Source organism: Astatotilapia calliptera, chromosome 13 (genome assembly GCF_900246225.1).
Source record: "Astatotilapia calliptera chromosome 13, fAstCal1.2, whole genome shotgun sequence".
Lineage (NCBI taxonomy): Eukaryota > Metazoa > Chordata > Actinopteri > Cichliformes > Cichlidae > Astatotilapia > Astatotilapia calliptera.
This window is the reverse complement of record NC_039314.1, coordinates 1,208,490-1,236,478: the sequence shown is the minus strand read 5'-3', so window position 1 is coordinate 1,236,478 and position 27,989 is coordinate 1,208,490. Positions and strand designations below refer to the sequence as shown.

The window sequence follows — 27,989 nt, the reverse complement described above, 5'->3', positions numbered from 1 at the left end:
AACACTATGTACAGTTCAAATGAGCATAAAAGTCAGTATTTGGAACGACCACTTTTATTCTTCACCACATCCTAAACTCACTTAGGCAGGCTTTCTTGTAATTTCTCTAAATATTTTTCAGGATAGGTCTTCAGGACATTCCAGAGCTCTTATCTGGATGTTGTCTGCTTTTTGTTACATTCTCTGTCAAGACGTCTCCAAAATGTTTCAATAATGTCGAACTCCAGCCTGTGGGCAGGCCAGTTCATGACTGATAGTATTCCATTGTGTATTTGATATCCAGGTATGAGTTTACTGCACTGGCAGTGTGTTTGGGGTCACTGTCATGCTGAAGAACAAAACTGTTGCAATTCTGATTCTATTCAGATGGTATTCCAAACAGACCAAACAGAAGTTACATGACTTACTCTTAATAGTTATTTTTTGAAGCTGAACTTTCTCTATGCTGCAGAGTGTATGTTGTATGTCTGTTACATGTTCATAAATACAGAAACTACTGAAATCTGTCTGCTCAGGTGTGTTTAGTGTGCATGACCATATCAGGAAAACAGAGCCAGAGCTTCTACAAGCTGACGTCATGCGCTGAAAGTAGACTCGTCTACGTGAATGTTCAGTTGCTGTAACTACCCTCAGGAAACAAGATCATTGGTTATTGTGCTCTGCCTTCACTGAGAGAAAGACATGGGGAGCATTTGGTTTGTAATTTGGTGCATTTTAACAGTTTTTCAGGTAAGAATTAGATATCTTACATATTTATATATTAAATCATATTACATATTTTGCATTTTCAAAATCATTTTAATACTGAATATTAGTTCAAATGTTCTACAAGACATTTTTTTACTATTTCTTTTACTATTTTTAAAAATTGAGGATAAAATTGAGTTTTTGTTTATAGATGACAGTGACAGCACAACTCTGCTGCATCACCTCTTCTAACAACACTCTTTTCTATATTTAATGGGACCAGTTGCTACAGTTTCAGAAGCCTTTACTTTTTTCTATACGGTACTGATAAAGATTTTAGATTCTTAATAGTTTGTAATGTCCTTTGCTATGTTTCTCATTTCATTTCCAGTTCTGCTGAATTGAATTTTTCTTGAATTCAAGTGACTGAAAGGTCTAGCCTGCAGACACTTCTTGCTCTTATGAAACCATGCTGTTGGATTGCATGCAGAAAAAGATTTGGCATAGTCTTGCTGAAATACGTAAAGCATTCTCTGAAAAATCACTGTGGAGGTGTGTTACAGTTGAGTTCAAGTGTAAGATGGGGTTCAACTGCACGACAAGCAGTGCACTCTGTCACATTTTTAACCCAAAGAATCCACGATTTCCAAATTGAATTTGAAATTTTGGTTGGTTAGGTAACAGGACAGAATATCAGGTATAGATCCGATATAGACAGAGCTGTCATGATTCGCTGTGTGGCAGGCAGGAGGAGGACCCAAACGCAAAACTCACAGACACGGGGATGAACTCAAAATCACAGCTTTAATGCTGGAATGGCAGAACACAGGACATACAGAACTAACTGGGAAAAGTAAACTAACACTCGCAGGAAGACACAGGAAGACCCACACAACATGAGGGAGAACGCGACACAGAACTGAGGGAGACGCAGACATAAATACACAGAGGGTTAATGAGGGAAGTGGGAGCACACGGGGAACACAGGTGACACTGATAATAATCACGGGACATGGCAGGAGTGAACACAACACTGACGGTAGAGGTGAAACAGGAAGTACAGAGGTTCAGACAGGAGGAGAGAGAGCACGGGGAGAACACCAACATAACGGGCAGGGGAGACACGGAATAAACACGAAAGGGGACGAGGGCTCATGAATACACAGAGGGGCACACAGGGGGTGAGAGTCACGAAGGGAAAACACTTAGGGAACAACACAACAGGGCAACTCAGAAAACATGGCCTAAGCAAGGAACAAAATACAAACATACAAGAAAACTAAGAACACTGGGCCAACATGGCCCAGGACCATGACAGTACCCCCCCCTCAAGGGCTGGCTCCAGACAGCCCAAACACAGAAAAACAAAACCAAACAGAAAACAACCCAGGGCGGGCGGCGGGGGCCCAGGACGGAGGGCTCGGAACAGAAAACAAAAGAAGAGCACAGCAAACACCGGAGCCCAAGAAAACAACCCAAACACAGAGCAGTTCAGGGGGCCGACCGTGCGGAAGGCAACGGCGGAGACGTGGAAACAGTTCAGGAGGCCGGCCGTGCGCAAGGCAACGGCGGAGACGTGGAAACAGTCCAGGAGGCCGGCCGTGCGCAAGGCAACGGCGGAGACGTGGAAACAGTCCAGGAGGCCGGCCGTGCGCAAGGCAACGGCGGAGACGTGGAAACAGTTCAGGAGGCCGGCCGTGCGCAAGGCAACGGCGGAGGAGACAACGGAGCAGTTCAGGAGGCCGACCGCGCGGAAGGCGGCGGCGGCGCCGAAGGAGACGACGGAGCAGTTCAGGGGGCCGACCGCGCGGAAGGCGGCGGCGGCCCTCCAGTCCCAGGCGTGCTGGCCATGGCCTGGTGGGCACAGGACCAGTCGAGGCAGGACCAGACGAGGACGAAGACTCGGAGGCCCGACCAGACGGAGCTGCAGAGGCTGAGGCCGGACCAGACGGAGCTGCAGAGGCTGAGGCCGGACCAGACGGAGCTGCAGAAGCAGAAGCCAAAGCTGGACCAGGCGTAGCAGAAGCACAGGCTGAGACTGGACCAGGCGTAGCAGAAGCACAGGCTGAGACTGGCCCAGGCGTAGCGGAAGCACAGGCAGAGGCTGGCCCAGGCGATGACGAAGACTCGGATGCGGCTGGCCCAGGTGATGATGAAGACTCGGATGCGGCTGGACCAGGCGACGACGAAGACTCGGATGCGGCTGGACCAGGCGACGACGAAGACTCGGATGCGGCTGGACCAGGCGACGACGAGGCGGTCGCGGATGCAGCTGGACCAGGCGACGACGAGGCGGTCGCAGATGGCGGCTGGACAGGCTCCTCGGGCCCTCCAGCTGATGCGGCGTGAGGCTGAACGGGCCCCTCGGACCCTCCAGCGGAGACAGGAGGCCGAACGGGCCCCTCGGACCCTCCAGCGGAGACAGGAGGCCGAACGGGCCCCTCGGACCCGCCAGCGGAGACAGGAGGCCGAACGGGCCCCTCGGACCCTCCAGCGGAGACAGGAGGCCGAACGGGCCCCTCGGACCCTCCAGCGGAGACAGGAGGCTGAACGGGCCCCTCGGACCCTCCAGCGGAGACAGGAGGCTGAACGGGCCCCTCGGACCCTCCAGCGGAGACAGGAGGCTGAACGGGCCCCTCGGACCCTCCAGCGGAGACAGGAGGCTGAACGGGCCTCTCGGACCCTCCAGCGGAGACAGGAGGCTGAACGGGCCCCTCGGACCCTCCAGCGGAGACGAGGAGGTGCTGGCCGGGCTCACTGGAACCCCCAGCGGACGAGGTGGATGGCGGCGTGGGAGCCACGGAGTTCTGGATGAGCTCATCCGAGCTTCCAGCAGGAGCTGATGTAGAGCCAGAGAGAATTGGGACCCCGGGCTCAACGTTAAGCTGGCTAGAAAACCGCACTGCTACGGGGAACCGGGCCAAAGGTTCAGGTGCGAGCTGAGCTGCTGGACACACGGGGACCTGAGCTGCTGGACACACGGGGACCTGAGCTGCTGGACACACGGGGACCTGAGCTGCTAACGGTGGAGAAGTAAATGACTGCACAGGGGACTGAACTGAAGTCTGTAGTAACGGTGGTGGTGAGAGTGGAGTAGGTGGTGGAGTTAACGACTTCACGGGGGAACGAACTAGAGGTAGTGACGGTTGTGGTGCTGGTGGTTGAGTGGGTGACTGTGCTAAAGGAGGCTGCACTGGGGACACTGGAGACTGCACTGGGGACACTGGAGACTGCACTGGGGACACTGGAGACTGCACTGGGGAAGGCAGAGCTGCGGGAGACTGCGCTAGAGACTGCAGTGATGGTTGTAGTGGAGGTGTGACGGGTGGAGGAGCGGCTGAAGTGGCTGCGGGTCGGGCGGCTAGTGGCTCAGCTACAGAGCATATTAACGGCAGGGCTATGGGTTGAATGTCTACCTGAGTAGCAGCCTGAATGGCTGGGTGTAGTGATGGTGGTGGTGGAAGGGAAACAGGTGGTAGTGTGGATGACGGAACTAAGGGCGACTGAGTGGCAGACCGAACTGATGACTGAAGCGATGGTAGAGGTGAAAATGGAGCGTGTGGTGGAGTTAATGGCTGAGCTAGCGAGGGAGCTAACTGAGCTGTGAAGGGCTGCGAGGGAGCTAACTGAGCTGTGAAGGGCTGCGAGGGAGCTAACTGAGCTGTGAAGGGCTGCGAGGGAGCTGACTGAACTGCTGGTGGCTGCGAGGGAGCTAACTGAACTGAGGGTGGCTGCGAGGGAGCTAACTGAACTGAGGGTGGCTGCGAGGGAGCTAACTGAGCCGCTGGTAGCTGCACAGGCGATAAGCAGCTCGCTTTGACATCCGCCACACAAGACACAGCTCCTGAATGAACAGTCATAATGTCTGGAAAAGACACAGAGTCCTCACTCACCACAGCAGGTGAATTAGAAGTCCGAATGTCCGGCTGTGGGGTGGTGCGACGGCGGCGTGAACGCCGTTTTCTCCGGGATGGTGGAGGAGCTGAGCCGGGCCGCGAATCCTCCAGCGGACCGGACTGAGCGTCCTCCGACTCTTCCCACCGGAGAGGCAGTTCCGGGCGGATGCCCATGGTGGACACGAGGAAGTCCCGGATGCGGGGGTGTAGCGCGCCGAATAACCAGGGGAGTCCGGACACCATCCGCTGTAGACGGCTGGCTAAGATCCTCCCCTTGGCAGCGTCAACCACTTCTGACAGTCATATACCACCGTGTGGATTAGATCCTCACGGAGCTCAGCGGAGGGGTTGTGAATCGCTGGGTCCATGTCGAGGTCGCGTTCTTCTGTCATGATTCGCTGTGTGGCAGGCAGGAGGAGGACCCAAACGCAAAACTCACAGACACGGGGATGAACTCAAAATCACAGCTTTAATGCTGGAATGGCAGAACACAGGACATACAGAACTAACTGGGAAAAGTAAACTAACACTCGCAGGAAGACACAGGAAGACCCACACAACATGAGGGAGAACGCGACACAGAACTGAGGGAGACGCAGACATAAATACACAGAGGGTTAATGAGGGAAGTGGGAGCACACGGGGAACACAGGTGACACTGATAATAATCACGGGACATGGCAGGAGTGAACACAACACTGACGGTAGAGGTGAAACAGGAAGTACAGAGGTTCAGACAGGAGGAGAGAGAGCACGGGGAGAACACCAACATAACGGGCAGGGGAGACACGGAATAAACACGAAAGGGGACTAGGGCTCATGAATACACAGAGGGGCACACAGGGGGTGAGAGTCACGAAGGGAAAACACTTAGGGAACAACACAACAGGGCAACTCAGAAAACATGGCCTAAGCAAGGAACAAAATACAAACATACAAGAAAACTAAGAACACTGGGCCAACATGGCCCAGGACCATGACAAGAGCTGGGTGTCATCTGCATAGCAGTGAAAATGTATGCTTCGATGTCTTCGATGATACTGCCTAAGGGAAGCATGTATAATGTAAACAGAATTAGTCCTAGCGCTGAACCCTGTGTAACTCCATAATTAACCTCAGTGTGTGAAGAGGACTCTCCATTTACATGCACAAATTGGAGTCTATTAGATAGATATGATACAAACCACTGCAGCGCAGTACCTGTAATACCTACAGCATGTTCTAATCGCTCTCATGGGATATTATGGTCGACAGTATGGAACGCTGCACTGAGGTCTAGCAGGACAAGCACAGAGATGAGTCCACTGTCAGAGGCCAAGAGAAGATCATTTGTAACCTTCACTAAAGCTGTTTCTGTGCTGTGATGAGCTCTGAAACCTGACTGAACGATCAATTGGACAAAAAGACTAAATAAGTATCAAAGTATCAGTTGTACGTGTTTGAGAGTTATACCAGGGATTCAAGTACTTCTGATTTGAGGCCTTATTTTTCACAGGAGCTACAGTATCCAGAGGCATACTTAGAAGAGTTAAAATTATTAACAAGGTAATCAACCTCTGTTGGAGTAGTGTTCAGGAAGCTGTTCTGCTCTGTGTTGGTAAAAAGGTATAGAGGACGATAACAATGGATGTTCCCCACCGCTGTGTAATCAATTATTGTGAATATAAATGGTATCAGGATATGATCAGACAGGAGAGGGTTTTCAGGAAACACTGTTAAATGTTCAGTTTCTATGCCATATGTTAAAACAAGATCTAGAGTGTGATCAAAGTGGTGGGTGGGTTCTTTTACATTTTGAGAGAAACCGATTGAGTCTAAAAACAGATTAAATGCCATGTTGAGGCTGTCATTTTTAGCATCTACATGGATGTTAAAATCACCCACAATAATTATTTTACTGAGCTGAGCACTAAATCAGATAAAAAGTCTGAGCAAACAGACAGAAACTCTGTAAGACCCAGGAGGACGATAACAAATATAAGGGATAGATAACAAATAACACTGATTTTGTCATGGTCCTGGGTCGTTTTGTGTTTGGTATTATTATTATCTTATGTTCTAGTTGTTTCTGATTTTGGTTGCCTGAGTCCTCCCCCTCTGCTCTGTTCATGTCCCTGAGCTTGTGTTTGTGAAGTTTCTGTTTTACTTTGAAAGGTCCTGTCTCATGTTAGTTTATTCTGTTTTACTTCCTTGTCTTGTCTAATTAGGTGCAGCTGTGTTCCCCTCTGCTATGTCATTCCCTCGTTACCTTGTCTGTATTTATAGTCAGGGGTGCACATAAGTTGTATGGGAGTATGCGGCACATTCTGCGCCACATTCTGTGCGCGCAATCATTTGTTTGAAGCCAGCTCACCTTCTGCAACCACTTTTCTAGAAATACGCGCTTCTTTTGCGGTTTGGACTCCTGACATTTCTTTGGAGGTGGAGGAACATCACAGTAACTGCTTAAAGGAGCTTCTTCGACATCTTTAAGAGTTCTAAACAAATGTCTATCCTCCTCCAGAAAATCTTATGTACGCAAACACGCGTTTCAACTTCTTATCTGGTGCACCTCTTTTATTTTGACAGCGCACGCGGACCACTTATGTGCAGCCCTGTTTATAGTGTGTGCCTGCCTGTGTTCCTTGTCACCTGGTCTGTGTAACCTGGTGAAATTTCTGCATCTGTCTGCCCAACATTCTCTGTGACATTTCCGATCTTCGTCCAGAGGTTGTATGGTTTTAGGTTTGTGTGTTTGTGTTGTCTAGTTTTTCCCCAGTTTAGGCTATGTTTTAGTTCTGTCCTTGTCATCCTCGCTTTTGTTGTTTTTCACCTCGTGTAATAAAGAGCTCACTTGCATCACAGCCAATGCCTGCATTTTGGGTCCTCATTCTCACAACACCACACGGCTGACTGAAACATGTTGCTACTAAACATCCTGCGTCCTGTGCCTACACCAGGGAAGTCCTACTTATAAACACTTTTTTCTTATTTTGCTGGGAACCAGAAAGTAACCGCACTGATAAGTTCTTTTTTTCTTGCTTGGTGATACTTTTGAAAACTCTGTAATGTCTCTGATGATCTACCTACAACTGCATGCACAAGTAATTGTTTAAAGGAATCTGAATCATTCGTGGCAACCATTAAAATGCTGTTTCTTCTGTCCTAGCCTCCAAATTTAGTGACTGCTGAGGAGCCAGTATGTGTACCTGGGTTTCAGTCAGATCAGCTCACTTTCAGTGTGACGAGAAACTACCTGACAAGAGGCACAGTACTGGGCAAAGGTAATAACAGAAATGGTTGTATATTGGTTAGTAGTGGTTTAAAGTTGCAGTTAGTAGGGATTTGTTTCTGAGAGGCCATCAACAGGTTAAAAGCAAACAGCACATTTCAAATAGCTGAGAATTTCAGGGATGAAATTTCTTAAACACATTTTTCACAAGTGAGAAAACTATTGCACCTGGAGCTCCTGGGTTTGTACCACAAGACCATCTTGCTGTGAGCCAAAGTATTAACCACTACGTCACCATACCAAAAATATATTAATCAAAATATTTGTTTGTCATGCACAGCTACAATGATGACAAAACATCTCACATCACATGTGCACATTTCACCACACCTGAAGCTGAAGTTGGTTTCAAAGCAGCTTGCAGATATGTAGGAGGTGTAATAAGACTAGACCAGTTAACATACTTATAGAGTAGCCGAAGTAATACCAGGCATGATATCAACTAATACCAATTTTTCTGCAGCTTTGATACATGAGTCTTCATAGACCTTCAAAGCATAGGATATTTCTTAACTTCTATTTGATTTAACAACAGTTTTTATTACTTTGTTCTTATGCATTTAAGACGTGCCACTTATTTTTCTTTCTCTTCATGAACTCCAGTAATTAAACAATAACTATTCTCTCTCTGTTCTCAGTGGGCTTCACTGACTGCACAGATCGCACAAGATTTCTGTTTGACACCTCTGACAAACGTTTTGTAGTAAAGACAGACGGTGTACTGATGGTGAGTGCAGATTCAAAGACTTGCTTGGTACTGTTTTTGTGGGTAAACAGAAAGTAGTAAACACTTGAATGTACTGCAGCAAATATCTCTGACAATGTTAGATTAATTAGTGTTTGTGGGATTTTTTGCTGAAAAGAACTGAGCATTTCTAGCTCTGAGGATATTTTAGCTTTTGCTGACATGAAAGCTGAAATGTTGCAACATATTTAAAGAGGAGCAAAAGTTTCTTCGACGACTGAGCACTGTATCATAGACTGCTAACGGACATCACTGAATTTTACTTTGACAAATTCTGAATGTTTTTTACATGTTAGCTTCTTTAAAAATCTATAAAAAATGTTTTCTTTCAGGTAAAGAGAGCAGTTTATCTTCATGAAGGACACCATGACTTCTTCATCCACTCCTGGGACTCACAAGGCCTAAAACTGACCATTCCTGTCAGTGTGAGCATGGTGAGCATCACTATATTAAAGTGGGCTCAGCAGTCAGATAAGAGACAAAAGAAAACCAATTTTTTCTTCTTCTCGAAATAATTTTTTTTAAGGAAAATATCCCGCTTACATCGTACTGTTATTTACTTAGAGCATGAAACCTCAAGTACCTTTTTAATGACTTTGAATACAAAACTAAGGCTCTGGACACAAAGAGCTGTTTCTCTTTAACACTGTGTGGCTGCACATGTAAGGGTCGGTTACATTTAGTTAGTGGGTTACAGAGCTACTCTTGTTGTTACAGCCACCTTTGACAGTCAACATAATCCTAGTACATCGAATGTATCTCATCCTCCTCATTGCACTTGATCCATTTCTGGAAGTGTTCTTCTATAAAATGTCTGCTTGTTTTCCCAGAATGCAGCTGATGCTCAGGTGCCTGTTCTGCAGTTTCCCAAGCCAGGTGAAGGGCTGAGGAGGAGGAAGAGAGACTGGGTTATTCCTCCACTCAGTGTTACTGAGAATAAGAGAGGAACCTATCCCCTGAAAGTAGCTCAGGTAAGGGGACCTCAATTATCTTGTGGCAAAACATTTATTCTAAAGTGTATTTCAATTTGTTGTTTTCGCGACAGGATCTTTTCCATTTGGCTTTCTTTACAGTGGGTATACTCGTTTTGACATTTGCTGTCATTTTCAAATGCCACTTGAAAGCAACTCTGTTTGGCAATCATTAAAATACTGTTTTGAAAAGAACAACTGAGGGGGTAGGGACAAATAAGTAAATACTTCAGCCTACTCCTTTTCAAACAAATAATGGAATGATATTTTGTAATGATTGTGAAGGCACATGTTTGAAATGTTTGAAATAAAAATGAACTGAACTGAACTGAACTGAAAAAGAACAACTGTAAAATGTCTGTGTGTGATTGTACCAGTTAAAACGTGGCTGTGCACAATGGGCAGATTATTTGTTCCAAAAACTATTGAATTAAAGACTCGGGAAACAAAAACAAACAGGAAGCATCCATATAAATCCCTCCATCCATTCGCTTCCGCTTATCCGTTCCAGGGTCGCGGGGGGCACTGGAGCCTTTCCCAGCTGTCAGAGGGCGAGAGGCGGGGTGCACCCTGGACAGGTCGCCAGTCTGTCGCAGGGCCAACACACAGAGACACAGACAACCATTCAGTCTCAGATTCATCCATATAAATGTAAAACAAAATTATATTTAAAAACAACAACAACAACAACAGAGAACAGATTTTGACAAAAAAAGAACCACTAACCTGCAGTTACTCATGTCTCCAGTAATACATCAGTCAGGTTTGGTTGTTAAAATAAGCAGCATTCAGATTTCATTGATTATTAGTTAGATGATCAGCGAGAGAGAAAACTGTCCCACGTGTGCCACAACGAAACTCAGTAATAAGATTTGATATCAAAATAATTCCTTATTCAGAGATCACAAGATGCCTTATTGAATGATCCTGTTGCACACTTAGATTAAAAGAAATAGAAACCAGTTTAGCTTTGTGCGTCTGCCTTTACTGTATATTCTGCAACTATATGCACATAGTTACAGGTTTGTACACAGTCTCACACAGCGTTCGTTAGGCACACTGCCTCATGGTGAGTGGCCTGGCAGCCAGAGCTGCTCATTTCAGGAGATGGTCCCTCTTGTGGTGTAACAGAGGAATAATTCTCCTCATTTGAGACTGGGGCACACATTATCTTACAACTAAAGAAAATAACATATTTGAACAATCGGAAATTTTAACCAAATACAGTATTGTAATTATAAGATTATGGGGGCTGTCTTGTTTTTCTTACAATCCCAATAACAGCATGTAGAAAATTGGAACCCATCTTCTACCTCAGGTATCTCTTTGCTGTAGCTGTTGTTCAACGCTAACTTTTGTTGGAGTCAGTGGTTTGACTCAGTTCTGTTGTATTTTTGTTCAGATCCGCTCTAGTGAAGACAGAACAAGGAAGATGTTTTACAGCATCACTGGTCCAGGAGCTGATCTGCCTCCTGTTGGTCGTTTCACATTGGACAGAGAGACGGGCATTCTGTATGTAACACAACCACTCGACAGAGAGGAAACAGCCAGTTACACGGTAATCATCCTCACTTCGTACCTGATTATTGCATTTTGATCCCCATTGGAAAAGTGTGTGTGTGGGTGAATCTAAACTTAAAATCTTCTGTCTGTGTAGTTTGAAGCACATGCTATGGTTGCCGGAGCAGGACAAGCTGAGGAACCCATGGAGATTATAGTCATTGTGATCGACCAGAACGACAACAAACCTTATTTTACGGTGGAGTACAACGCAAATGTTGCTGAGGCCACGGCCATCGGTATGTATAGAAACCTTATTGCCTCTGGACTTCTTAGGTAGTTTTCTTTGTTTTTGGACGATCGTGGCTCAAAGAGTTGGCAGTTTGTCTTGTAACTGAAAGGTTGCCGGTTCGAGCCCCGGCTCGGACAGTCTCGGTCGTTGTGTCTTTAGGCAAGACACTTCACCTACCATCTAATGGTGTTGGCCAGAGGGGTTGATGGTGCGATATGGCAGCCTCGCTTCTGTCAGTCTGCCCCAGGGCAGCTGTGGCTACAACTGTAGCTGCCTCCACCAGTGTGTGAATGTGAGAGTGACTGAATAGTGGAATTGTAAAGTGCTTTGAGTGCCCCGAAAAGCGCTATATAAATACAATCCATTATTATTTATAATTGTTATCCGTGATGGAGGTTTCTCCACGTCCACTATATTTAAGGAATCTCAAGATACCAGAGACTTAAAGATAATCAAAATGACGCCGAAAGCACCAGAGAATGAATTGGGTTGGAAGGAAATTAGCAGACGTTTTGCATTACGTCCATTTTATTCAGAAAATCTTGTAAATGAAGCAGTGTGAAGACCTTCAGGAACTTCTTTTTTATTTCCTCCACTCCAGGGACTGAGGTGGTTAAGGTTGAGGCCAAAGACGACGATGAGCCAAATACTGACAACTCAGAGCTCCGCTATCGTATTCTGAACCAGGACCCACCGCTGCCCACTGACAACATGTTTGAAATCAACCCAATTACTGGAAGCATCAGAATCACTGGTAGAGGACTGGATAGAGAGGTAAAACCTGTTAAACGCATTTAAAACACAAGTGTCCTCTTACACCTAAGGGCTGAAAAAACATTTTGTAATGAATCAGGATCAGTAGTCTGCCTGTCACTGCTAGAGATCAGTCACAAAGAGGGTGCTGCAAAAAAACATGTTTTGTTTTTTGATAATGAAACTCAAATTTGACACAGCCTCTGAAGTATAGTTATAGTTTATCAGTCTACATTTCTGGTTTGTGTCATGCCTCTGGACACACAATTCCTACTTGGCAAATAGTTTGTCAGATAAATCTGTGTCTTCCATGCAAACTATGGCAGATCAGAGAAATCTGTTTTTGGTGCAGCATCGTAAAACTCTTTGCGACTGACTTCACAGAGCAACAACAAACAGCCTCGTGCCAAATGGTCAAGGAATACTTTATTTTATTAAGTTTGGTCACGCCTCTCAAAAGCATCATGTTTGTCATAAGTAAAATATTAAACAAGTTAAACTTCAGCTTTTCAGCAGAATCGGCCTTCATAGATGAAGAGCTTTAGTCCGTCTGAAGGCTGTGTTACAGTCTGTAAACCGATGTCAGTGTTTCTACCTTCCTGTTGATGAGCTGATGTCTGTATCTTACCAGAAATATCCACAGTACACTCTGACAGTACAAGCATCAGATATGGCGGGAGAAGGGTTAACTCGACAAACAAAAGTCATCCTCACGGTGACAGATGGCAGCAGTAATGCTCCTGACAGCAGCAGCAACGTGGAACCAAACACTGCACGTGTTTTTCCAGCTATTTTCTTCACTGAGAACAACAGAGGACCCTATCCTATTAAGTTAATTGAAGTAAGAGAATCTGATTCTGAAATTAACTTCAGACTTTTGTTTCTGCACAGGATGTCTCCGTGTTGGTTTACTCGAAGGTTGAATAAACTGGTTAAACTGAAACAAGTTATGAATCGAATCCGGCCATTGTCTCCTTACTCTAATAGTGTCATCAGCAGTTAGGTGGGTCGCTTGTAAAAATATTACTTGAGCTTTAATTTGTCGAGTCACATTATTCATGCTTCATATAATTCTCAATCCAGAGGCGTAATTACACTAATTCATAACTCAGTACCATTTAACCTTGTTAACATTATTAGTGATTATTATGGCAGATATTTTATTGTCCAATGTGAGATAGCCTCACAAATTGAACTTAATACATATGAATGCAATAATGACAACCCATCTTTTTTTAGAAATCTGTTTTGTTATTTCCAGGATAAATCATTATTGGGGGAGATTTTAATTGCACACTTTATTCAAGTGTTGATAAATCAAGTGGAGTCAATTCAGCTCATAAGCAGTCTAGAAAGGAAATACTACAATTTATGACTGAATTCAATTTAGTTGATGTTTGGAGAAACATGCACCCAGATAAGATTACTTTCTCTTGCTACTCTAGCACTCATGGGACCTTTTCCAGAATTGACTATTTCTTACTTTCTGCATCCTTGGTATCCATGGTAACTAAATCCTGGTGTGATAGTATTGTCATATCAGATCACTCCACCGTTTCATTTCAACTATATTTACCCAGCTTACCATTATTTACCACTAGATGGCGACTGCAATCTTTCTGGTTGAAAGATCCAGAATTCTTGGAACACATTGGAAAGCAAATAGATTATTACTTTGCTTATAATACAACTCAAACCACGGCTACTTTAAAATGGGAGGCTTTCCTGAGAGGGCAAAAGACATTGAGGAAGAGATATTTATATCCAAATCTAATGCTCCAATTCTAGAGTTAAATAAACTCAGAGCTAAATTCAATATTTTGTCATTAAATAAAGCTACTAACAGTTTAATAAGACTGAAACAGTCATATTATGAACAGGATGAAAAAGCAAGTAAAATACTGGCTTGGCGTATTTAACAGGCTCAGACGAACAATAAATTCTGTAACTACAGATGAAGGACAGATCACAGCTGATCCTAAACATATTAATGACTCTTTTTGCACTTTTTATAAACAGCTATACAAAACTGAGCATTTAAATTCATTTTAATTAAAAAAATGATTTTTTTTTTTTTAGATCAGCTGCATTTTCCTAGAACGGTATGGATGAACTAGGGCTTAATATAAGAGTAGAAGAAATTATAATGCTATAAGGAACATGAAAGGGGGTAAAACTGGACCTGATTATACCAATACTGATACCAATAAAAATATACAACATATTTAAAGACAGTTTGATCCAGCCCTTATTGGATATGTATCAGGAATCATTTGAATCTGGGTCTCTCCCCCCCTCCATGTAATATTGCAACAATTACACTTTTACTGAAACCTTTTATTGAAAGCCAGCAATTAATTGCAGTTCTTATAGACCAATTTCACTGTTGATTAAAAGATACTTTGCAAATTATTAGCTACGAGACTAGAGACACTCTTGCCTAATATGATTCACTCAGACCAGAATGGCTTTATCCAGGGGAGGTAGAGGTTTCACAATATACGGAGGGTCATGAAGATCATTTATGAGAAAAAATAGACCAGAGACAATGCATTAATCTCAATGGATGATGAAAAAGCCTTTGACAGGATTGAATGGCCATTTTTATTTGAAGTTTTGAGAAAGTTTGGTATTGGAAACAGATTTTTAAAATGGATTCAATTGATATACTCCAATCCTCAAGAAGAGATTTTAACTAACGGTCTTTTTTCCACACCATTCAGACTCTATCGTGGTACTACACAAGGTGCCCTTTGTCACCTCTCTTGTTCACCTTGGCAATTGTGTCTCTTGCAATGCCAATTTGGAATCATAAAAACATATCAGGAATTAAAGTAGGCAATGTTGACCACCGTATTGCCCTATATGCAGATGATATGATCCTGTTCTGCACCAATTTAAACAAATCAATACCATCCATATTAAGTCTCATTAATACATTTACCGTAGTACATTTTCTGGTTACAAAATAAAAAGTCTGAAATATTATTTTTGAATAAAAATGAACGACAAAGTCCTCCAGTTTCTGCAAAATCCTCCCTTTCTGCAATCTGAACATGGGTTTACTTATCTAGGTGTGAAATTAATTCCCTCAATTGAAAATATTCTTGCATCCAATTATAATTCCTTAACGACGTCAGTTACTACACTCCTAAATAGATGGACGAAATTACCTATATCTTTAACTGATCGTATTAATATACTAAAAATGTAAATTTTGCCCAAATATCTTTACCTTTTTCAATCAATATCTCTCTCCCGACCAAAATCTTTCTTTTAAGATTTGCAAAAACAATTCCAAAACTTTATCTCAAATAGCAAAAGACCAAGGCTCAGAATCTCCTTACTATACCTTCCTTATGAAAGAGGGGGTTTACAACTTCCTAATTTAACGTGGTACTTCTGCTCAAATCAGAGTGGCAATGTTTTATTTTGCTAATGAGCAGACTCCAGCGTGAGTTTCTATGCAGTCTACAGAAATCAAAATTCCCCCTAACTTATATCTTTACTCAGCCAACAGGAAAGCACTACTTAAGCAAACTAAGAACCCCTTTTTTTAAAAACACTGTAATGATCTGGTATGAAACACATAACTACTTGGGAGAAACGTCACAACTTTCTAGGTTCACTCCAATATTTGGAAATAACAGCTTTCCTCCTGGTAGGGCGGATGCAGGCTTTAAACTTTGGTTCGGTCAAGGTATAAGAAAAGTGTCTGATATGTTTAGGAATAATACGCTTATGGCTTTTGAACAGCTTAGAAGTACATTTTCTATTCCTGTCAAACATTTCTTTTTAAATTTCTTCAATTAAGAAATGTTATCTTAACCACACAAGGTAACAGCTTTGAAATCCCCACCTACTCCTCTCTAGAGAATACAGTTATAAATCATCTAAATAAGAGAGGCCAAGTTTCTGCATTGTACAAATTATTTATGGAAAATTCCAAAGAATCAACGCAGTCTATTTTAGAGGCTTGGAGGAATGATTTGCAAATGGATATATCAGATGACGATTGGTATAAATCATGCTTCTTGGCCCAGAGTCAGACAATTAATCCAAACTACTTCAACATAAATGGTTAACAAGACAATAGTGTGGCGTGGATAGGAGTTCTTTATTTCACTGTATATGGGAATGTCCACATGTGAACGTTTTTTGGGAAAAGGTAATAAATCTGTCCAATCATTGGTGATGTGATTCCACTTGATCCCAACATGTGTATTTTAAATATATACACAAATAATTTTGTACTTGCTGCAAACAATAGAGCTCTGTTAACGATCGACTTTTGGAAGCCAAGCGCTGTGTTGCTATGTGTTGGAAAAATCTAAAAATATGTGGACTATCTCAGTGGTTTAATGGACTGACATCTATACTATCTATGGAGGAAATAACTTGTGCATTAAGAAATAAACTGGACAAGTTTTGGTCCATATGGTCAAAATTCTACAGCGTTTTGGTGAACTGTAACGTATACACTGTGGACTTAACGGCTTGAAGTGCTAACTTGATTTGTATATCTGCCCTTACCTTCTGTTATGGTTTGTTTTGTTTTCTGTTTTATCATTATGTATTATTTTTTTATGTCCATAGTGTATTACGTAACATTTGTTAAAACTAATAATGGGCTAATAATGTTTTTTAAAAAAAGTACAGCTAAAGACCTCTGCACAACTGCTTTACAATAGTTGTTGTGCAATATTATAACTGTAGTCAGTGAGAGTGGTTTAACCTAATCCTGGTGTGTTTTGTTTAGATACGGTCTGATGAACATCAAAAGCAGAATTTACATTACAGCATCACTGGTCCAGGAGCTGATCAGCCTCCTGTTGCCCTTTTCACCATGAATAGAGACACTGGCAGTCTGTATGTCACACAGCCAGTCGACAGAGAGGAAGTAGCCCATTATAAGGTAAAGTGACATTTTTCTTGTGTTTAAAAAATACTCCAGTAAAGGTAAAAGTACTGAATCAACCTCTTTACTTAAGTGAAAGTGAAAAAGTACAAGCTCTGAAATGTACTCTTGGACCACTTGAAAGCAGTGTTTTTATGCAAAAGTAACTGAATCTATTGATGTATTAACATAAGAATAAAATAAGGTTACTGCTTCAGAATGTAAATGCTATTTGAATCTAAATTAAAATACAAATGAATTTGCAGTGAGAGATGTAAACCTTAGGCCCCCTCTTCAGTTCAGAGGTGGTTCACATAAACAGGCTCCTTGACTCCTGCTCAACCCAGCGTCCTCCCTGTCCACCATCTTTCAACATCTTACAATGCTGTGGTTGCAGCCATTCCCCAACTCTCTCTGGATGGTACTCATGGCCAATATTTCTTCCACTTAAATGTTACGTCCAGATGAACACGTTTTACAAGTTTTATAGCTTCTCTCCCATTTATACTGCATCAAAGTATTAAGTCACAGAAAGACAACAGGAGAGTGTGGATGTTTCACTATCTACCAAAGATATTTATGGTAGTTCTTTGTAAGAAAATAGATTATAACCTTTTGTTTTATAATTAAAACATAGTCTGAGCAATGAGCTATCAGAAGTCTTTCTAATAATTTAAGCCCAAAGAGTTGTGCTGACAGATTTTTTTATTTTATTTACCACAGCAGCAGCAACAGGTGTGGTTTGAGTATGACCCGCAGCCCTTTGCTGCATGTCTTTCCTTCTCTCTGTCTATCTACACTTTCTCTATCCAATAAAGCCCCAAAATGTTCCTATTATTTTGAATAAAAGCATTAATGTACATTGTTTATTCTTTTTTTGAACAGCATAATTTTAATGTGATTGTATATTGGCAGCTACAAGTGCATGTCGTGGCAGAAAGTGGAGATCACCAGGAGGTCATGAGTGTTACAGTTAAAGTCATCGACCAGAATGACAACAAACCTGTCTTCTCTCAAAACACCTTTGAGGGACAAGTTGCTGAAAACTCAGCACAAGGTACTGATAGTGTTTTTAATTTAAGCTTGCTTGTCATGTGTGCTTGTTTCACTTTTACAGGAGAAAAAGGAATCGGTTGCTAATAGTTACAAGGTACTTTATGTGTAATTAGCTCCAGTAAAGTGGGATGTGTACATTGTAAACCTACTATAAATAAAAGATAAACAAAGCCTGAATGACTGTTCTTAATTCCTACTTCTGAATTCTTTCTCTCCAGGTTCTGAAGTGATTAAGGTCGAGGCTACAGATTCTGATGAACCAGATAATGCCAACTCAGATATCCGTTACCGTATTCTGAGGCAGGACCCGCAGCTGCCCAGTGACAACATGTTTGAAATCAACTCAGTTACTGGAGCCATCAGTGTTGCTGGCACTGGACTAGACAGAGAGGTTAGCCTTCTAACGCATTCAGTGACAGTAAGCACACTGGCCAGCTCGGGATAAGGGGACCCACTTGTGACTGGCATACAAGGGATTTAGAAAAAAAAAGAACAACTATTAAGTTGGCAGTTTTAACTTTTCTTTTCCCCTGTACCACTTTTTTACAAATTAAAAACAGCTTTGACAAACAGCAAATTGTATCAAAGAAGCAGGAAAAGATCACGACTTCATTCCATTTTACTTGTTTAGCTGATATCTGTCCACTTATGTCCACTAATTCAAGTAGGCTAACACAGGTGTGTCAGTGTAGACAAAGTTAAATATGATCTGGTGCTGTCTCAAAGATATATGTTCAAAAATGAAATAAAACTGTCTCTTCTGAGTGCAACTGGAAAATAAACTCCCTGGCTCTCATTCTGCCTATGCTACCACACAGTTAGTGGTTAGCTTCATAGGGTGGACAGCATTATAGCATTAGATGAATCTGCAACATTAAAATGTACCAAAGTGTCTGTCAGCTCTTTCTGGTTTCAGAAAAAAGCTTGATTCCATATATTCCTGTTGCCAATAATCAACTTGAAAACTTTGTCCTGCTGGGATGTTGTCACATGACACTGTCAGTTCTATGTAAACAGAAATTAGTTAGCATATTCCACTGAACTTTAAAAAGAGAAGTATCTCATCAGAGTCTCCTTTGGATACAAACTGATGATAGAATGTTTTATCCTTCTTGTTGATGAGCTGAACTTATTATATTTCTCCTCCAACAGAAATATCCACAGTACACTCTGACAGTACAGGTAGCAGATATGGAGGGAGAAGGGTTATCTGGACAAGCACAAGTAATCATCAAGGTCAGAGATAACATCAATGTTCTCTTTTTCACTAGAGGGTCTTAATAATCACTCCACGTTTGCAAATTTAGCCGAGGTGTCAAATAGATTCTGGGCTGGCCCAGTGTTGGGCACCGTGGCTCTCAGTGTGGTGATGTCAGCATTACTACAAAGGAATGAAATGCTCTTTCCTTGACACGTTTTCTGAGAACACTTTTCATGAATAGTGTTTTAATAGTAGTTCAGGATTATCCAAAATTAGCTTAAAGCTATCAAAATAATGCAGAGAAACAAGGTGTGTTAATGAGATGTTGTGCCATATCAGGAGGGCTGTGCTTTCATGTTGTACAAAACCAGGCTACATATTAAAAAGATATTTGTATGTCCAGTATTGACCTTGGAAAAACGTAAAGTTTCTTGATTAACTGAGGGCTAAAAACCAACATCAAAAGTAAAAACAGGATAGCAGTAGCAACATTGTCACTGTGAAAATGCTGCCCCTTGTTTTCAAAATGTGGTAGTTGGCAGTCGGTTGTTGTTTTTAGAGGCACTTTAACAGCCTGTGTTTGAATAACAGGTGGTGGAGAGCCAGTAGTCCTGGAAAAGCTTCAGGTCTCCTGTTCCTGTTTGGTAAGTTTAACTACATCTCATTTTTTAAACTGAATTGTCCAATAGTGAACTACACTAATTGTCATCACTTCCCCCATTGTAACATTTCTAGAATTAATATTAACATCACCTAACTTCTGACAAGAAGTAGTGCTTCTTAATTAACCCACAAGGAGCTGGCACTCTTACCTTACTGTTACAGAATCTACATTTCTGGATAGAACAAAATTGAAACAAAAATGGAGCTTTTTAAAATAATAAACAAACAGTAATTTCTGATTTGTTCCACTTACTGCATTTCCACTGATCCTGAGTCAGTTTGACCCCTTGAAGAAAAACATTGTTCACCCTGGTTTGGTGGCTCCGTATTGATATGCTAGAAACTTTTGTTGTGTTTTACCCAAAACAGAGCACGAAGACATCAGAGACATCTATCACTGGCTGATTCTACATGACGCTCTCTTCATATGCATGTGTGAATGTTAGATAGAAAGCACTTACATAGAAAAAAGTGCTTATGTGAATGGGTGTGAATGCATGAATGAGCAGTTAAAATGATCAAAGCTGGTTTGTCACTGATCATGTGACAATAAATTCCCAGCATAGTTATTATTCACATGTAAGCATTTTGTAGGTGGTGGGAAGCTCTGCATATGTGTCTTAGAAAACTTCCAGGGGGAGCTGTGTATCTGCTGCTTTTCTTTTCAATGATTATTGTAGCGAGCACTCCTTCAAGTGATTTTCTTGCTCTGTTTGTCAAAGAAAACAAAAGATTCAAATGGTGTAAACCACAGTCAGCAGCTGCATAAACAATAGATTTGATGATGTGTTGGAACATGATCATGCTGTCACTGAGGAATATACTTCTTTATAGTAACTGAAACATATATAACTAATTAAGAGTATTGGTATCCGAACATAAAAGTTCAGTTGGTTATGTCCAAAAGTATCTTTAAATTCCAAAGAAATTAAGTACTGTTACTTTGTCTTGATGCACACTCAAAATAAAGTACTATTACATCCACTTACAAGTTTGTAGAAGAAACTTGTAAGTGGATGTTGTGTAGAGGAAGTGTATGATGACAGGGATCATTTTGCTGTTGCATGCCAAATGATATTTCAGATCCAGTTACCACTTCATGAATTGAAAACACAATCCAGTCAATATTATCTGGTTTAAAATATACTTGGTGCTGCATATTATTTTTACTTAATAACAGGGTTTTACTGCAATTATAGTTTTTATTCATATCATTTTTAGTGAGCTTTTCCCAGCAAATAGACTGACTAACACAGATAAATATATTCCTGCAAAAACTATCAACGCATGTCCGCTTTGACTTCAGAGAAATCCTTATTCAGCCTAAAGATCAGAAAACAGAACTATCTCTGTCATTGCACCAACCTTTACATTTGTCAAATATCGGTTTTTTATTACCTATAGACATATTACCTTATGTCTCAACATAAGAACCACATGAGTGCTGGGAACCCAGGTTACCCACCAGAAAATGGCATTGTGACAAAACAGCCAGTGTTAATCACCAGGAAGTTTTTTAACAGTGTGGCCCAATACCGTATAGTCACAGTTCTTTTAATATGGCCTGCTGCATAAAACACAAATGAAATAATGTATATGTACTATACATGTATAAGAAAGGAAAATGGGATTGTTGCTCTTTTTTTTTTTTTTTTACAGTAACTGTCTATCTCTTGCTCTTGCTATGCTGCCTCTTGTATCCTTTCAGTCAAAGCCAATAAAATTAAGCATTGAAAATCACAAGGTTGAAACTGGGACTGTTTTTTATACACTATCATGAAAGCATAGGAACACAACACTCTAATTTGGTGCTCTTGCTTTGTAAACTTGGGTTCATTTTGATCATGCATGAAGAAGAAAGTCTGCCCAATTGAATGTTATTCATATACACTGCTGCCCACTAGATGGCGACAAATTCACATGCATTAGTATAACCACTAACAGAAAACGACCTCATTTAACATGTCTGACAGGAAAGAAAAGTGAAACCATATAGACCTTTATAATAACTTTCCTATTTCAACAGTGGGCAGCGACTGGTTCAGGCTTCCCGGCTGCCTGTCACTGCAAGTCACAGCTTGTTGGTGGAGTAACACCATGTTATTTAAAGACGGTGAAGTCCAGCCTGCTGACTATGTTGCTTTCACTTATAGGTCTGAGCTCTCAGTGCACTGTGTCAGGCCAGCACAGCGACTCACTCACTTTACAAAATTTAGTCTGTCGGTCATGCATGTGTGAAATAATACGAGAAAAATATCGTTAATTTGTTGTTTTGGAAAAGATATTTGCAATTTTTTGCTTTGTCCATGATTTAGAGAAGGCAAAGGTAGAAGGATTGCCATTTAGGTTGTTTTTTCTTCTTTTTTATATTCTTTTTCATATTAAAGTTTTATTATATCCAAAGAACTTTAATTTCAGAATTAACTTCTTGTGTGCAAATATCAACTGCACTAAGCAAGCTACATATTTTGTTTAACAATATCTTTGGAATATTTTTAATAGCAATAGTGAAACCAAAAACAAAACAAAAAAACTGAACGAAATCAACCTAAACAAGAAGAGGAACAACAATCTCCTCTTAAAGAGGCTGAAAAGATTTAAGTTGTGTGCCACCCCAACTGTGATGTCATCACGCCCTTTTAAACAACAAAGTTTGATTTGAACATTGAATCAAACAGGCCTCTAATGTGAAAGGGTCTCTAATAATGCTGACCATTAGAGCAGGGGTGTCCAACTCCAGGCCTCGAGGGTCGGTGTCCTGCAGGTTTTAGATCTCACCCTGGGTCACCACACCTGAATCAAAAGATCAGTTCATTAGCAGGCCTCTGGAGAACTTCAAGACATGTTGAGGAGGTCATTTAGCCATTTAAATCAGCTGTGTTGGATCAAGGACACATCTAAAACCTGCAGGATACCGGCCCTTGAGGCCTGGATTTGGACACCCCTGATTTAGAGAATCACTGTCAACTCTTTTTACAAATTTTCCTTTGTGATTTTCTTCTGAAGCCATTTTGATTAGGACTTCCATAAAAAACAAGGAATCAAACTGAAAGCAAAGTCTCCAACAAACAAGATCAGACAAGTGGGCCGTCTGTAGTCTGTATTCCGGGAATTCAGACTCAAACATGTTCCTGTCTGTCTGCTGGGTGTTTGGTAGCAGGTTATTAGCCAGATATACGCGATAAACTAACTGTGGATTAAACTGTTTGTTTTGTAGTCACTCTTCCTGCCTTAGTTAAAGCTTTAAATACACCAGTGTTTACAAATGGTTTACTTCAATTTGCAAACTACGCAGAAAGACAGTGAAAATGGAAACAATAACAAACAGAAACAAACAACAAGCTACGTAAAACCTGTTCTACATAATTATCTGTTCTTTCAAGGCAGCTGGAAACAAAACTGGGACTGTCACCTGGATAAACTTGTTGGCAAACATTTACAAATGGAGTTGAGTTGAGTTTCTGGGCCAGACTTCCTTTAGATATACTGGCTCTTGAAAATGTTTGGCTCTTTAGCTAAATGCTAACTGCATGCTGTTTGCAGTTATGGAGAAGTGAAACATACAGGAGCTGGAAGGATTTTGTGAATAAGAAAACATTAATATGCATGACTTGACTGCTGGTATTGTTTGTGCTTTCTGACACTTTAAAGTGAATGATAAAGAGACCTGAAATAAAAGCACATGTGATATTATTGTCTTGCGAGCCAGTTGTTCCTGTTTAGCAAGCCTCTGCTGTCTGCAGAGAGTGAGGCAGTTTTACAGCTGCTGATAAGCCAGGCTCTTGCTTCTGTTTGCAGTGGAACAGCTTAACTGAAAGGCACAGAGGTGTGTCAGTTACTGAAAAAACATTTGGGGAAGGTTTTGTACCAAACATTGACATAGTTTTACCAGGTAAAACCAGAGAATAATGCCATTCCTGCCCTACTCTTGGATTTGCTTCCTGTGTTTACTAATGTCAATGACTGTAATTCTGAAAAAGAGCCACACCTATGCTCGCACCTGAATGACAATAGACAGGCCATTAAACACACACAACAAGCACATGCAGAGGTAAAGATTAGAGGTGTGGTCACAAGATTTCTTAGAGATAAACAGCAGACAGGCCTCGTCCTCAGGCTCCAGTCTGCCAGGGATTAGGATGTGGTTATGGGGGGATGAAGAGGAATTCTTTTGGTTTGTGCCAGTCAGTTTCCATGGATGTGTTTTTTTTTTTTCTTTTTGCTCTTTGGTTATTGTTAAAGTGAAGTCGTTACAAGAGTTGTTTTTCTGAAAGCATCCTGGCTTCATAGTACTAGGCTAAATTGTTAGCGCAGCGCAGTATGTTTAGAGACACTCCCAGCAGGAGAAAACATGTCAGCACAGGAAGTGAGCAGCCTGAGGTATATTTACTGCAAACATGTTCAGTGCCGTTAGCTGAGAGCTCAACTCATTTGAACTCTGGTGACACACGATCAGAGAGAGAAATCTAAACAGAACCAATGCAGGTTAAAGCTTGTTGAACGTACGTGTTCAATAATGTGGACTTTTCTGTGGACTTTTGAGTCTGTTCCTGAGATTGAACCTGGGATGTTGTGCTTGCTACATTATGGAAGACCGGCTCTTAACCTGTCTATGCCCATCTAAAAAATATTAGTGATAACGTTAATGTTTACAGCCTGTTACAAAAGACATTTCCACCTACATAACAAGTGTATAGTGGCTGATTTTTACTTATTTATTTGTAACCCAGCCCTCCATCAGGCCTGGGTGCTATGATTGACAGATCCAGATCCAGCTAACAGTTGTTTGCTTGCCTCTACTAGTGCCTACTGCCTCTACAAGTTGAAGTGGCTCACTGAGAGAGCTTTGACACACTCAACAGAACGAAACCATAACTCATTTTGTGTGTACCTTACCTCCTCATGTCAAAATGGCTGCTGCCACCCCCCTTTTTCAATCTCACATTAATACAAAAGTGATGACCTTCTATCACTTCTGCTGTCTGTGGCACCTGTGTCCACCCATTCCTTCTTAAGATTCCATCTTTGACAACAGCTCAAATTTACAGTTAGACTGTAAAAGGGCTCAGTGTGACTAATCAAACAGTAGGGCAGTAGGCTGTTTTTAGTGGCAGATTAACATGGTCTTCGAAGCTTTGTGGTTTGTGTGTGACTGAGTTAAACTAAACTCCAGTGTGCGTGTTCATGATAATAAAGGAATGTTCCAGTGAGCCACACTGGCTGTGTTTTAGCAGTTTTTGGACAACAAGCACAGAGCAACAAGGCCAGCACACAGGCGTGGTGGTATATTAACCTTTCCTGGAATCCCTTATCATTAAGAGAATTTTTCATTGTTACTGTTTGGCAAGAACACTTTCCAAAAATTATATTTACGTTTGCAAAACAGACCATTGTTTCGCTTTGTGTTTGATTCTATATAAGATAACTTCCCTTGCACTAGCAGGACTTTGTATTTGTTAGCAGTTCGTGTGGAGTTTGACTCCATGAAGCAGGGCGTGTACAGATAGTTAACCAGTTAATCTAAATGTTTCATACAGTTGGCGGAGATGCAGACAGTGTTCTTTGATAATAATATTTTCTTTCTTTTTCTTTTATCAGTATAACAATGGAGGACACATCATGTGTGTGGATGCAATAGGAGAAGTCCCCACCACCATCACAGGATATGGGAACACTGTTTCAACACAGCTTCTGGTTTCCCGCTATCACAGCATGACTGACAAGGCTCATCACAGCATGAGTCACAAAGCCTCAGGGCAATGACACATGGGAGAAACAGGAAGTTGTACAGAAGGAAAGCAGCAGAGCATCATATGAATGGCAATCATGTGGATCACCCTTTCACTCACAGTGATGCTGTTATTGGAAATGTTCTAACTCCCCCTCTGTCATCGTCACAGTTTCAACATAACTGTATATGGAAAACGATTCTGTTGTCATCGTCATCTGTATTTAGCTCGAGACCTGAGATGGCAGTCTGCAGGCACTTTCAGAGTTCAGCATTTCAACATTAAGATTTTGTCTCTCTGCTACCTGATGATTTGAAGGAACAACCTCAAAACATGAGGAGATTTTTCAAAATGTGCATTTTCTTAAATCTAAAAATCTCTTTTTGGATTTCCATTTTCAGCATAATTATTTCTGGTCCTTTGGTACAGTTGTTTTAGGTTTATTTTTTGTTTTTATTAAAAACTAAATGAATATACATTTTTATTTTTTTCAGAAAAAGCAGCTGTCACCACTTTTCTGTGTCAGACTGATGTCATTTGCATTAGTTTTCCAGTAACTGCTAAAGAATCAGTTTGGGCGTCAGTAAGGTTGGTAACAGTGGGAACCAAATGAATTTTATACACCAATATTGGCTCAGATTTGACTGGATATAATTACCCTTTTGCTTAAACTGCGAAAGGGAAATTGTATGATTACTATATTTAAACTACAAGTAGATGTGCTGGGTTCTAACTAATTCATTCAGATTTCACAATTTGATGATGCATCCACTTTATCGGCATTGGCGATACTGGCCCAATATTTACTTGGGCGTCAGTAAGGTTGGTAACAGTGGGAACCAAATGAATTTTATACAACAATATTGCTATTAATGTATATGTTCTTCTAAAAAATCCTAGTTTCTCGGATGAAGAGGTTTTAAAATAAGGAGAAAATGAACTATTGTCACAGAATGTGAAAATAAAACACTGACTAATTCTTCAGTCTGCTCTTTTATCTAAAAATGATTCTCTGGAACGATTACTCAAGAGCTAGAGCAACTATCACCTCCCCTCTCCTACTTCGTCATCCGTACAATTGCATTAGGCTTCAGGTGAAACCACAGGGGAAAAAAATATGACTAGGCCTTTGTCCTGCCCCACACAGGCACACATACACAGATCTTACACTGGGGTGGGGATGAGGGGAACCTTTGTAAGGACACTGACAGTGCAAGGTAAAAGTAATGAAAATGTCCAGCCCTGAACAAAGAACATAAGACAAATGCCTCTTTGAACAGATGACTTGTAAGCTGAATGTCACAGATCTGTAGAGAGTGTGGTGAGCTTTCAGAGTTTTGAAACTCAGATTCTTAATGCACAATCTCCCTTAACTGAAGGTCTCATCTTATAAAGCCATAAAAGTAAGAGCCAAAGTTTTATACTGAAATCCGAGCCTGACTGGAAACCAGTGCTGAAGCTTTAACCCTGGGATAATATGAGAATATTTATGAGAGTAAGATAAACGTTTTCCCTCGGCATTTTGTAGAGATTGGAGGCAATTAATAGACGCATTAGTACAGGGGTGTCAAACTTAATGTAGACAAATTGTGACTTATCTTTGAAATGGCACTTCTTTTCTTGGCACTTCTGCCTTCTCCTGCTGCTTTCAGGTCACACAGCACCAGAGATGGGCTGTAATCTGATTACCTTTTTCAAGTAACTTGACCAACACTGCACAGCACAGAGCAGGCAGTTTGCGCCTCCTCTCCTCGCTTGTGTTTTGAGGTTGTACTGTCACGTGACTTGGCAGTGCAAACAAACAAGCAAGCATGCTCAGATCCAGGTAGATAAAGGTGGTATAATATGGCTCAGATTTGACTGGATATAATTACCCTTTTGCTTAAACTGTGAAAGGGAAATTGTATGATTACTATATTTAAACTACAAGTAGATGTGCTGCAGCCTTAATCGTTTTATTTTTTTTTGTCCTCTGTTCTAACTAATTCATTCAGATTTCACAATTTGATGATGCATCCAGTTTATCGGCATTGGCGATACTGGCCCAATATTTGCTTGGTATCGGAAGGATACCAAATCTTGCAGTATCGCACAGCACTACTCGCCTCTTGACAGAGTGAAGAAACCGTCTTCATGTTGAGTCATGTTCTTGGAATGCCTACTTCACAACAAACTGACTTCATGTTTTCATAATCACATTTTGATCTGACACACTGAACTTCTCAATAAAGCACAATATTCAACAACTAAAACACAATTTTCTGTTTAGGAAGGCTAATAAAATATCACAAATGATAAAAATGTCCGTTACTACTTTTTTCTAAACAC

The 27,989-nt window shown here is 41.4% G+C and overlaps 1 protein-coding gene across 3 annotated transcripts; it reads left to right on the top strand.

Annotated features, from left to right (window-relative positions):
* The first annotated feature begins 609 nt into the window (after positions 1–609).
* On the top strand, positions 610–26,068 carry LOC113035149 (cadherin-1). 3 transcript variants are annotated; one of them, XM_026190498.1, is made up of 16 exons: positions 663–729; positions 899–1,008; positions 7,732–7,846; positions 8,493–8,581; positions 8,932–9,033; positions 9,430–9,570; positions 10,973–11,128; positions 11,228–11,369; positions 11,964–12,136; positions 12,747–12,956; positions 16,875–17,030; positions 17,928–18,069; positions 18,287–18,459; positions 19,221–19,304; positions 19,861–19,913; positions 20,302–21,668. In XM_026190498.1, the coding sequence occupies exons 2-15, from the start codon at positions 961–963 to the stop codon at positions 19,876–19,878; spliced, it is 1,749 nt and encodes a 582-aa protein (XP_026046283.1). In that variant the 5' UTR covers positions 663–729; positions 899–960; the 3' UTR covers positions 19,879–19,913; positions 20,302–21,668. The 3 variants fall into 3 exon arrangements, with proteins under 3 accessions (XP_026046285.1, XP_026046282.1, XP_026046283.1); XM_026190500.1 differs by lacking the exons at positions 899–1,008; positions 20,302–21,668 and adding an exon at positions 25,531–26,068 and having other exon boundaries at positions 610–729; XM_026190497.1 differs by lacking the exon at positions 899–1,008 and having other exon boundaries at positions 610–729.
* The last annotated feature ends 1,921 nt before the right edge of the window (positions 26,069–27,989 follow it).

Excerpts from the sequence above, each read along its gene's own strand:
- LOC113035149 (XM_026190500.1), top strand. The coding sequence starts at position 682 with ATGGGGAGCATTTGGTTTGTAATTTGGTGCATTTTAACAGTTTTTCAG. Across the intron at positions 17,031-17,927 it reads AGGAAGTAGCCCATTATAAG|CTACAAGTGCATGTCGTGGC; the intron begins GTAAAGTGACAT and ends GTATATTGGCAG. Across the intron at positions 18,460-19,220 it reads GCACTGGACTAGACAGAGAG|AAATATCCACAGTACACTCT; the intron begins GTTAGCCTTCTA and ends CTCCTCCAACAG.